The sequence below is a fragment of the Leishmania donovani genome, chromosome 26 (assembly GCF_000227135.1).
Source record: "Leishmania donovani BPK282A1 complete genome, chromosome 26".
NCBI lineage: Eukaryota > Euglenozoa > Kinetoplastea > Trypanosomatida > Trypanosomatidae > Leishmania > Leishmania donovani.
The window spans coordinates 789,253-801,055 of NC_018253.1; the positions used below are offsets into that span (position 1 = coordinate 789,253).

The 11,803-nt window shown below is 59.3% G+C and overlaps 2 protein-coding genes across 2 annotated transcripts; both read left to right on the top strand.

Moving 5' to 3' along the window:
* Positions 1-3,631: 3,631 nt before the first annotated feature.
* On the top strand, positions 3,632-3,973 carry LDBPK_262090 (hypothetical protein, unknown function; the record flags this gene model as incomplete). The annotated part of the gene is made up of 1 exon (XM_003861746.1): positions 3,632-3,973. One exon carries the CDS (start codon positions 3,632-3,634, stop codon positions 3,971-3,973), a length of 342 nt encoding a protein of 113 aa, XP_003861794.1.
* Positions 3,974-7,646: 3,673 nt separating this feature from the next.
* On the top strand, positions 7,647-10,697 carry LDBPK_262100 (serine/threonine protein phosphatase-like protein; the record flags this gene model as incomplete). The annotated part of the gene is made up of 1 exon (XM_003861747.1): positions 7,647-10,697. The coding sequence occupies one exon, from the start codon at positions 7,647-7,649 to the stop codon at positions 10,695-10,697; it is 3,051 nt and encodes a 1,016-aa protein (XP_003861795.1).
* Positions 10,698-11,803: the final 1,106 nt, after the last annotated feature.

Below are 11,803 nucleotides of genomic sequence, written 5' to 3' on the forward strand. Positions count from 1 at the left end.
AGTGTCCGCGTTGACAGAGCAAGCCCCGCCCACCCGCGACCCCCTTCGCGTCTGCACCCGGTGAGGCAGAAAGGAGGAAGGACGGGGGTGGCACCGCACTCTCGCCAGCCCACAGGCGCAGGCGTATGCGCGTGTCTGTGCCCTTGTAGCGAGGACGCGCTGCGTGCCTGCCGGTATGGCTCTCTCGGTGTGTAGGCGGCACGATCAAACACACACAGACACGCAACCCGCCCCAGCAGTCGGATCGAATGGGACTAATACGCCGGACTCGCCTTACGGCCTCGGTGCATCTCTCCCTCTCTCCCGCTCTCGCACGCTGGGGAAGAAATGGAAGCATCTATGTAGATGGATGTGTGCGTACGTGTGCTTGCCTGTGAATGCCCGTTATTTTCTTTGTGATTATGCCGAATGTGACGCAGTATTCCCTTTGCCTCACTCTATCCCGCTCGCCTGCCTGTCTGCCTGAGTCTGCATGTGCATGCGTGAAAGTGTGCCACTGCGTGCGCGGTTATGCATGTCGCCGCGATGGATGGGCCGCTACGTAGTGCGTTTTGCGGTGCTGATGGTCATGACGACGTTGGATGCCATAGATGGAGAGAGCAAGAGAGGTACGAGGAGGCACATCTGACTAGCGGCCACGAGGCAGCACGTGATGTATCGCGAGGTCAGTTTTCGTGGCATTTTTTTTTGTATGGACACTGATGCGCCATGGCGCGCGCTCCGCTTCTCATCGCTTTTTTTCTTCTGGTTTCGCTTTCGCATGTCCCCACTGTCTCCTTCGCATTCCTTCGCTTAGATCACTGCTGTGATGAGTGCTGCTCTGTCAATGTCTTCGGCGTTCATCGAGAGCGATGTGCACCCCGCGCCGGTTGACATGCTTTTCGTTGTCGTGGGGTGGATGTGTTCGTGGAGGCCGCGCGCCACTCTTTTTGTTTGTGCTTGGGTTTCTCTGTCCTTCTCTCTTTCTGTATCTCCTTCCAATGCTTTCATGGGAGATGCCGTATGTATGCATACAAGTACTTCCACGCGCGTGCGTCTGTGTCTCCCTCGTTTCTGCAGGCGGCGGCATGTGCCAGCAAGTTGCCCTCTCTCCCACTCGCTCGCTGGGACTCTCTGGTGTCGCGTGGATGTCCTCTGCTCCTTGCTCCGCCTCCCTCAGGCTCTATTGCCGCTCAGAGACGTGAGACCGAATTCACATCACGGCTAGGACTATCCGCTCGGAACGAAACGAGATGTTGGACTCACTTTTTTTTTATGATGGGGCGGGGTGAGGGCAGTCCAGCACGACCGTGCGCATGCATGCATGACCCCTGCAGTACACAAAGTGCATCTCTTTCATGAGCGGAATAAGAAAGGGATGGAGGAGGCGCCATGCAACAACATCGAGCCGGTCATCAGTGCAGTCAGCGGGAAAGTAAAGAAAAAATGCCCACTGACACCAGAAGAACTCACCTTGGTGTGTGTGTGTGTGTCTGGAGAGGTCGCTTTTCCTCCGTACAATGCCGCACTCCGCGCCCTTCCTCCCGCGGCAGCTTTCAAGCACGTTGCATCGTACATGCTGCGGAAGATTCTCTTCACCCCCTTCCCCGGGGCCGCTTGCGTCTTGGCCTCGGCGTGCGCCTTGCTGTGTAGCGCTTGCTCTGTACAAGGGGCCGGGAAGGAATACCTGCGCCTATGTCTGCACCTCTCTTTGCTACATGTTGGGCGGAGACGTGTCGCAGCGACTCGGTATCATGCTTGATGTTCATTGTCACTGCCTCTCTCACTCTCTTCTTGTTTTCTTCGCTCGCGCGTGGGGTTGCATCGTGCCGCCAGCCACGCAGCGACGTCTGCATTGCGCGTGGGTGTTTCTGCGGCACCCACTTGCCGACTCGCGTGTGTTCGGGGGTGCATATCCTTCAGCGACTGAGGCGTCGCCAAGGAAACGCAGCACGAGCGCAGGAGGGGGCGAGCGCACGGAAAAGTATCACGATGCCTCTCTGCTCGGGTACGCGCGTGTGACAGACACCGGTTTTCTCTTTTTTTTTGCTGCCTTCTGTTGCTCAGCCCACACAACCACACAGGCATCTGTACGCATCACGGCCTTCGCATACGCGTTGGTCGTGCAGTATCGGCTTTACTGCATCCATGCCTTTGCCCGTGTAGCCCTTACCTGTCATGATGACCTGCGGGCAAACTTCACTGCGCGGTCTCACAGGGCGCAGTGTGTCCACACTGTCTGGGGAAGCCAGGAAGCCTTCCCCATCCCCTGCGAAATGCCAGAACCACTGCTGGTGGTGACAGGGCCAATCACCCACGGCGTAGGGGGGGAGGCCAGCACGATGCATCCCTGCTGATGTCTGCTGTGATGCCCTGGATGGCGTTGCGTCGGGTCGCCCCGCGACCATGTGAGCGCGTTTGTGTCATCCATGTGATGGACGGTGTGTCACAGTGACTCGGATGCGTAGCCCGCCCGTCTCTCAGATTGCCCACTGCTGATGCAGGGAGCCTGGGTGTCACCCCGAGAGGGATGCACCAGGTGGCTGCCGACATGATGGGGCAGGGAGGGGGGGGGCAGCTGTGAGGCGCCCTCCGAGGCGGGCGGGTGGGGGGAGGCGTTCGAGGCAGGGACCGTGCTCTCAGATGGCTGAATCGGCGCATCGGTGTAGCACGTGCATCTCACGCTGACTCACACTGTGCGATGGGGGCCTGTGGCTATGCGGGGGCAAGAGTGGGACTTGGCCTCATGTTGTGTGGCAGCGAAACGGGCTTACACTGAAGGAAAGAACAAAAAAGAATAATAAAGGTGACCTTCTTCTGCTGTTTCGTGTGCGGCTATGCTTCGTGGTGGCGCTTCCTGCGCTCCGCTCCCTTCACCGCCCTCATCGAAGCTTATGCGCTACCGCTACTCCCCTCTGTGGTCACCTCCTGCTCTCTCACCTTCATCACGTTTTATCTTTTTTTCGCTGGTTGGCTTCCGTCCTGAGACCCCGCCCCGCACCCCGCACGCGTGCAGATCCCCCTCCCCTCCCTACGGCTCCACTCGCGTGCAAAGGCATTTGTGTGCTTTCGTGCATGCATATACAGGAGCGCGCGTGCGTGCACGCTGTTTTCTCTTCTCCCTGACGACGCCTGGCACGCACACACATACAACGGACTCGTGTTTTGGTCTCTTAGCCTATCACTTCCTTAAACGTTTCCGCAAGTAACAACGACGGGCATTCAGTCCTCCGCTGCTCGTGTGCCCGACGACTCGTGGGGGTGTACGCCGACCCCCATCGACGTCAGCGCGGCACGCGACTTAACCATTTCGTGGCTCTCGCACGCCGAGTCCGTCCTTGTGCTCGAATGGACAGAGGGTGAGCGGGCGCGACATGCGCAGCTGCAGCAAAGAAGCCAGCAGCGGAAGGCTCAGCAGCAGCAACAGCAGCCGGCGACGACGGCGGATGAGCTGTTGGCAGAGGCCGCTGCCACCAGGCTGCGTTGCGCTCGCGTCGCCTCCTCGTCCTCCGAGGATGATTCAGATGACGAGCGTCGTGCACAGGGACTGGTTCCCCTCCACTGCGATCACGCACCCTTTCCCTTCCATCGAAGCAGCGGTGTGGTCTTCGCGCTGCCGCCGAGTAGCGTCGATGATGGTGGCGCCGCTACTATGAACGCGGCATCGCTGCCAGACCGCGGCGAACAGGCGCTGAGCGTGATGGACAGTGTTCCTGTGGGATTCGACTACTATGCGGCTTTGCAGAAGGCCTGGTCTCGCACTCCGGAGCGGCCGCCAAGTCTGCCGCCGCTCGCCACGGCGTCGGAGGTGAACCTCAGCGACATCGACGAAATGCTCTCTGGCGACTCCGACTACGAGGAGCTACGCCCGCCGGTGCCCCTGGGACTCATGATTAGCTACTTCACTGTGGACTGGCGTGATAGCGGGCTGTACGATGTTGTACAGCGACGAGAGGAGTCGCTTTCGCAGATATCCCAGAAGAAGAAACCTTAGAGACGAATGAGGGTGCTCGGGGACAGCCGTGTGTGTGTATATATAGGGGGGGAGGGAGAGGGAGACGGTGGAGGGTAGAGGCAAACGTAGGCGAAGAATGTGGACGGGGAGAGGAAGTGGGAGACATGAGCGCATATCTCTGCGTGTCTGTGCGTGACCGTACCCGGACTTGTTTCAATTCGTATTGCTTCAAGTGCAAGTGTAACCCTTGTCCCGTGCTGACCCTCTGCTCTTCGCCCCCTCCTTCCCCCCTCCGTCTCCGTCTCCCCGGTTTGTGCGTGTGTGTGTGCGGCACTGCCTGCGTTATCGCAGTGTGGGTATGTGCGCGCGTGCTCATGCTTTTACGCGCACTGGCAGCCCTCGCTCTCGTGTTTATGTTGTTATCTATTTCCCGTGCTGAATACATGTGATGGTGACGCTCGACGACGGTGATGACGGTGGATTTGTTTTCTTTCTGTTTTTTTTTTTGTTGTTGTTGTTTTCTTGTTGTTGCTTTGCTGCAAGGGTATGGATAGCGCGGACCCTCCACACTCCCTCCACACCTCCTTCCCTCCTTCCTCTTCGCCCTGCCGCTCTTCTCATTCCTTTTCTGCTTTGTGATCCCCTTTTCAAATATTTTTCGTCCCCCTTCTCCCTCCCTTTCCCTCCCGTAACTCCCATCACCCACCCCGCCCCGCAAAGGCCGATGCGCGCACGTGTCTAACGCCACTTCCACGCCTTTCTCTCTGTGCCTATGCGTGCGTGACAGCAACGCTGGTGGCATTATAGCTATTCGTATTATGACATATCTGTGTGTGTGCGTGCGCTTGTGCTTGCCATTCCGTCCTCTGTGCCGCCGCCGCCGTTGACCCCCTCTCTTCCTTCTCACCTTCATCCTATCCCTCCTCTCTGACTCGCGCGTGAATGTCAAGAGGGATGGAGGAGCTGTGTGTGTGTGGGGGGGGGCACTGTGGCGCGCAGCAGCACAACCACAATATAAAAGGAGAGAGAAGCTGAGCGCGAAAAGAAAAACGGAAAGCGGGACGCAGGTGGCGGAGGAGGAGGGAAGGGGGCGCATGCAAGCTTTTATCTTCTGCATTCCACTGCAGCGGCAGCGAGCAGGGTGTGAGAGACGACAGCGACGAAGAGAGGGATGATCGGCAGCAGCGAGTGTACGAGCGGGTGTATATACAAAAAGGGCGTTTTGCTGTGGCGCCTATACGCTTGACGAAGGCGGGAGGGGGAAGATGGACGAGCGGGGAGAGAAGGGGCCGGCGGGCGGGGGAAGGGGGAGGGATGGACTGCCAGCTGGGGTGCATGTATGAGCCCTCTTTTTTTTACCCGTCCCAGCGGCCTGCCGCAAGGGACACACACACACACGAGCAACAAGAGTAAGCGGGTGCGCACCCTTCGTTGTTCCTCTTCCCCCCCCTCGACACGCACGCACACGTTCTATACCCTTTTATGGTTCACTGTTGGTCGCGGCTGTGTGCGTGTTTGTGTGTGTGCGCAGTATGCGCTGTTGATCTTCCATAATGAGTCTACGCCTGCATCATTGATGCAAGCCCGTTGGAACACACTTATAAGAACTCCAAAAAGACTCAACAGGCGAAGGGAGAGAGGACCACAGGGGAGTAGGTCCGCTCTGTTAGGCAGGAGATGCCCTTTACATGTGCTCGTGTATGTGTGTGTGCACCTCTCTTTCTCTCCTTTCCTCCCTCTGAGCTGCGTTCGTGGCTGACAAGCCCGACTGTCTTTCTCCCTCAGTTGACAAGAGCAGGGGGTGAAGTGGGGTAGAGAAGGACCGTGAGGAGTGCAGTAGGGAGAGACTGTTGAGAGGGGAGGTGCGTGTCTGTAAGGCACGGGGCACGCATGCACAGAGGTGGCAAGACCGCACAGATAGCAACAGCGGTAGCACAAACAAGAGAGGGGCACGCTGGTCCATCTTTCGATGTTTTACAAGTCTTTGAGCGCGCGGGTGGCGAGGCTCACACGCCCCTGCTTCCCCTCATCATGCGCTGTCGATGGCCCCGCCGTCCTGTGGAGTCTTCACAAACGTGTTGGCGCGCATCACGTCGGATCCTGCGACCAGCTCCTCTAATGCACACTCGCCATTCTCCGCCCATTCCAACCTCCCGTGTATCCGCATACCTCTCCTTGTCTACGTGTTGTGGTGGTGGTTGCCGCCACTCGTTTCTCAATGGCGTTCCTGCCATGTTCGCTCTTGCTGGATGCACCGCGCCCCCTCTCTTTCTCAATCTTTACGCGCGTCTTTCCAATCCACACATCATGGATGATGCATACTGTGCATATATGTATTGCACATTGTATGCACCCACACACTCTCTCACGCACACACCTGCCCGCGCAGATCTCCAAAGCACTTGACCCCTTCTTTTGCCTTCCCCCCTCCTCCACACCGACAAGACGAAGAATTACAAGCGACCGACAAGAGGGGCAGGGAGGCAGTCCTCTTCCATCCCTCTCTCCCCCTCTCTCTGAAACCTACTCAGGCGCACGCGCCCGTACATGAGAGAAGAAGAGAGGGAGTGCGATCTATAACCACCTAAAAAAACACGGATAACGTAAGGCATATCCCCCCCCCCACACGCGCGCGCGGCGTGTGTGTTGATCAGCTGCTTTAAAAGAATATCTTAACGAAACGAAGCGTAGAAGAAGAGGACAAGATTGACGCAAGAGAATCTTCCCGGAGAAAAAGGCACACACATACACGCAACGCAATCATAATCGGATCAAGGCCAGCCCCCCTTTCCCTCAGCGAATACAAGCGATACGGAAGCGACGAGGAAAAGCTAGCAAGGGCTCGCAAAGGCTTTCGCACCGCATCCACGCGCGCATTTTCTGGTACCAAGTGCCTGCGTGCGAGCCTCCTTGCGCGCCCCTAGCTCTTGTGTCGTCGCCTTTCCATCCTCCTAAATACCCCGCCTCCCCTGCCCAAGCCCCCCACCACGCCGTGTCTCGCTATTTCTGCGGCAGTCCTCTTTAACGTAATCTGCTCTCTTTGTTTGTCTCTCGACTCGTTGCCTGCTTTTCCGAGTAACTTGTTTTTTATATTTTCTTGTCTTCGACACCTCGTCCCATTTTGCCGGCGGCTCGGACCCTTCCGCTCCGCTTAACTTCCTCGCCCTCTGCCCCCCCTCCCCTCCCCCCTCCCCTACCCCCGCGCGATTGAAGTATACGTAGGGGACTATATATATCTATTTCATTGTGATTGTCGTTTGCGCGTCGGCTTTCCTCTGCGTGACGACGACAACGACGACAACGACGACACAGCACAGGTGTGAGAGAGAGAAAGTTGCTGCTGCTGCTGCTGCCCCTTTATTTTCGGTTCTGTTTCGCTTGTTGGTTACCGTGTGGGCCGGTCCGAATCGTGTGTGTGCGCGCGCGAGAATCGGCGCCTGCGCGTTTTCGTTTCTCTGCCAGAGAGGGCGAAGCGGAGTGCACGCATGCGCTTGCGCGTGTTTCGCACTTCGCTTCACGCACGATCGGCGCCTGTCTGTTTCCTCTTCTTTCATTGCCGGTGGGTTTTGAGAAACCATTACGAGCGCTTGAGCTTCTTACCCAGGTTTCGTTGCACTCTTGAAGAGTGTGACACACAGACACCTCCCTCCTCTGTTTCCTGCCGACGCCGTGCAGCTAACACCGCACTCCGGTGCGCTTCAGTGGGACTCGCATGTCTGCCAACAGGACCAGAGACAGCGATGACGTCGTTCGCGCCGAGGTTGCGGCGGCACTGTCTGTCCCACCACAGCAGTTGCCATCTACCCGTGGTGGTGCAGCTGTTGCAGCGGCAGACGAGCATCTCTACGGACCCCACACGAGCACCATACGCATGAATCCATACGTGCGCTGCGTACACGATAGCGGGGTGCCGAAAATTTGCTCCCTCCAGGAGCTTCTCTCTCAGAAGATCCAGCCAGACCCCGCGGAGCCAGATACGCCGTGTCTTCGACCGAGTCACAGGCCGACAGCGGTGTGGGCGCAGGCGCCAGAACCGTCGAGCTTCGACGACGGCCGTGCGACAATGACGCCGCCGCCTTGCCAGTCCACCTTCGAGCGCCACGCAGACCCCGCACTCGCTGGTGCTCCTGCGGCGAGCAATCCGTCACCGGTGCTCACCTTCACCGCCGACGGCGTCGCCACGCCAAACACGTTTGCCACGGTCAAGACCCACGAAATGCGCATCTTGTCCCGCCTCACGAAGCGCCTGCGGTGGTCCGAGCGGCATCAGGACATGCCCTTTGGCGAGCCCGTGGAGATGATGCTGGCGGAGGCAGACGAGGGCGAGGACACTGAAGGGGGGTCCGAGGACAGAGACTCCGAGGTGATTGATGCTGTCCACTCAGGCCGCTCAGGCGCACTCGCGCCGTACCCAGAAGACCGTACCGAGAAGCAAGATGAGGCTAGCGTGCAGCTTCTGCCCTGCTCCACACGTGACAAGGCCGAGGCGTCTGCGCTTCAGGAGACACCGCAGCACTTCGCGGCGGCCTCTCCTCAAGCGGCGGCTTCAAATGCATCCCCACAGCACGCGTCGGACTTGAAGGAGGGTACCGTGTCGGCCTCCTCATCGGGCGGCATTTTCTGCACCTTTGCCAGAGATCCCACGCCCCCCGACGGACGGAAACTCCACACCACCGGCGTCAAGCACGCCGACTCCAGCGCCACCTCACCGCACCAGCCCCACTACATCCATGGGCAGAAACAGCAGCATTCACGGCCTGCTGTTGTGCCTCTGCGCACCACATACCCTGCCCCGGTGGCGAGACTGGAGGAGAGCCCGTATCACTACATCATGCGCAACTACATTGGCGGGACCTTTCTCTACTATAGCACGCCGGAGAGCAAGGACTACTTTTTGCGCCTATGCCACCGCGTTGTGGCGCAGGTGCGACCTCTACTGGAGCAGGAAACGCTGTCGCCCCACCACGGCCTGTTCCCCCGCATCAACGCGCCGGCCTTCGTCTTCGGTGACATTCACGGCAACTTTGAGGACTTGTCCTTCTTCCTGAAACGGCTGCTGATCTTCCACGACTTCAACCTCACCCCAGCAAACATCTTGTGCCTCGGCGACTATGTCGATCGCGGCCCTTTCTCGCTCGAGTGCATCATGCTACTCTTCTCGCTCAAGATCATGAACTCATCGAAGATCGTCATGCTGCGCGGCAACCACGAGGACCGCGTCGTCTGCGGTGACCTGCGCACCTACGGCCGCGGCTGCTTCCTGGCTCAGTGCCACACTGTCTTTGGCTACGCTGAGGGAACGAAACTGTTCCGCGAGGTGACGGCCCTGTTCAAGTACCTCCCGCTGGCGGCGGAGCTGGTGATCCCGAGCACACCAAACTTATCGTTTCTGCGGTCACAGCAGACTGTGATGCACCCGAACCTTTACGTGAGCCAGCCAGCAGTGCTGCTCCACGATGGCATTCGGGCCAAGCGGACCGCGCCAACGATCTCGCTGGCATCCGGCTCGGCGACAAGGGCGTCTCCGTTCGGCTCGCAGCACCTCCGCACGCTGCACCGCGACGGCGAAGTGGCTAGCGGCGACAGGGAAGGTGACGAGGCTCTCTCCAAGAACTCGGCCAGCGCGGAGGCGATGTCCCCGCTGCCGACCGGCTACAGCACGATCGCGGACGCCTCTCTCGCACGTGGGCAGCCGTCCCGGCACGAGGCTCACGAAGAGCGCATCTTGTGCACCCACGGCGGCATTCCCCGCTTTGATCGCTCGCCGTGTGAGGAGAACTCGCTCGCCTTTCTGCGCAGTCTCTCCTTCCCCCGCATGCTCACGTTGTTCCCGAACAACCCGGTTGTGAAGGATGACGCCGAGTGCATGCCGGACTACTTCGTGAAGCAGGAGCTGGAGGCGCTATGGCGCCGCTACCCGTCTGCCGCTCCACCTGGTTTCACGGCGGCGTGCCGACGAGAGGCCGCAGAAGCCGCCGCCGCCGCCGCAACTGCCACCACCGGTACCCCGGCGGCGTCCAGGCCCTTGGATGCTTTGCCTTCTTCCCTCAAGCTGCAGAGAAAGGCGAGTAGCAGCAGCGCCGGCAGCAGTGCGAGCGGCCACGAATCTGCCGCAGCGGCAGTGCCGCCAGAGGCGGAAGCATCGTCTCGCCCCTCGTCGTGCTCGGCGGCGTCCTCCGTGTCCCCTAAGGCGAGGGTGGTGCCCGGTGGGCAGAGCGAGCAGCAGCAGCCACAACGCCACAAGTCGCCACCCGCTATGCGCAGCAGCAGCGACTATTTGCCGCAGTTGACCGAGGACGACGTGCGCAAGGGCTGGTACACCATGTTCGACTTGCTCTGGTCGGACCCAACCCCGATGGAGCTGGAAGAGGAGGCGGCATGCGTGGACTGGGAGTCTTCTCGTGTCGCTGGCGGCGAACACGGCGCTCACCGAAGCACGGCATCTTCCTCCTCGACGACCGCCGCTAGAGGGTCGACATCAAGCGTGCACGTCAACGAGTGGGGCTTCACCGTCAACACCCGCGGCAGCAACGTTGTCTCCTTCTCGGCCAAGGCGGTGGACACGTTCCTCACGGCGTACCATTACTCGATGCTCTTCCGCGCTCATCAGGAGAAGGCGCATGGGCTACGGTGGAGTAAGAGCAGCAAGGTGCTTACCATCTTCAGCAGCAGCAACTACATGGGCCACCGCAACGGCGCTGGCTGCGTCGTCGTCGCCGCCAACGGCGAGGTGCAGATGATTGAGAAGGTGGTGACCATGTGACTCTTGGGATGGCCTACAGCAAGGGAGAAGAGTGAACCACAAACCCATAGACGCATACGCAGATACACTCATCAAGCACTTCGATTTGTTTCTATCGCGACGCTGCGGCGCACTGCCTCGGACAGCCATGTCTCTATGGGCTTGGTGGGGCAGTGTGTTCTCGTGATGGGCTGTGCTGCCCATGGTTGTCAAATCTTTCTTCCTCGTTCGCTCCTTCTCCCTTGGCTTCAGCTCCAGCTCGAACCCACACTTCCTGTCCCCTCCGCTCCAGACTCGCTCTGTTACGTGGGCGTTGGCTTACGCGCGTGCGTGCACATGTTGAGGCGCGCACGCGCGACAGACGTGGTGTTGGCTGTGTCTCTCTCTCCCTGCTCCTCCTCCTCAGCCTTCAGCCCTCGTGGTGGCCGTCGCTCGACCTCATATTCCTTTCTGTCCTTTTTTCGTTGTCCAGCACTCCTGCCGCCCTCGCCGCTTTTACTGCTTCCGATGCCGGTGATGGTGCGTGAGCGGGTACGCATCTTGCATGTGTGCGTGTGTGGGTCAATGAGGAACAGCGGAGGTGGGCGGAGGAGAGGGCGAGCCACCGAGAGAGAGAGTCCCTTCCATCGATCTCTTTTTCCTTTGTTTTTTTTTTTCTTTCCTTCGTGATGCTTGCTTGTCTCTGTCTCCTTGCTGCACTTCCGCAGCCCACCTATGCGGTTGTTGGTGCGCCGTGTGTGTGTGTGTGTCCTCTCACGTCTTCCTCGACTCTGACGACGCAGCCTTGCGCTTCCCTTCCGTTCCCCGGGGCGGCGAATCTTACCCTCATCGCCGTGATCGAACAACGCGCAGAGGGATGCAGCAAGAGCGAGCGAGCGAGAGAGAGAGAGCAATGCTGAACATATGCGCTGCCTCATTCCACTCCGCTTTCCTCCACACATGCATATGTACGTTCTATGCGAAAAGCGCACCTTGGGGCATTGAGTGTGGACGACTGACGCTGCCGCTTCTTCTCTCCTTCATACCTTTTCACTCGCGCCCGCCTGCGCGAGCGCATGCGTGTGTGCCGGTGCCCGCGGAAGCGCTGGCTTTCTTTTGCCCGTCTATCATTGTGCGCTTGCGCGGGG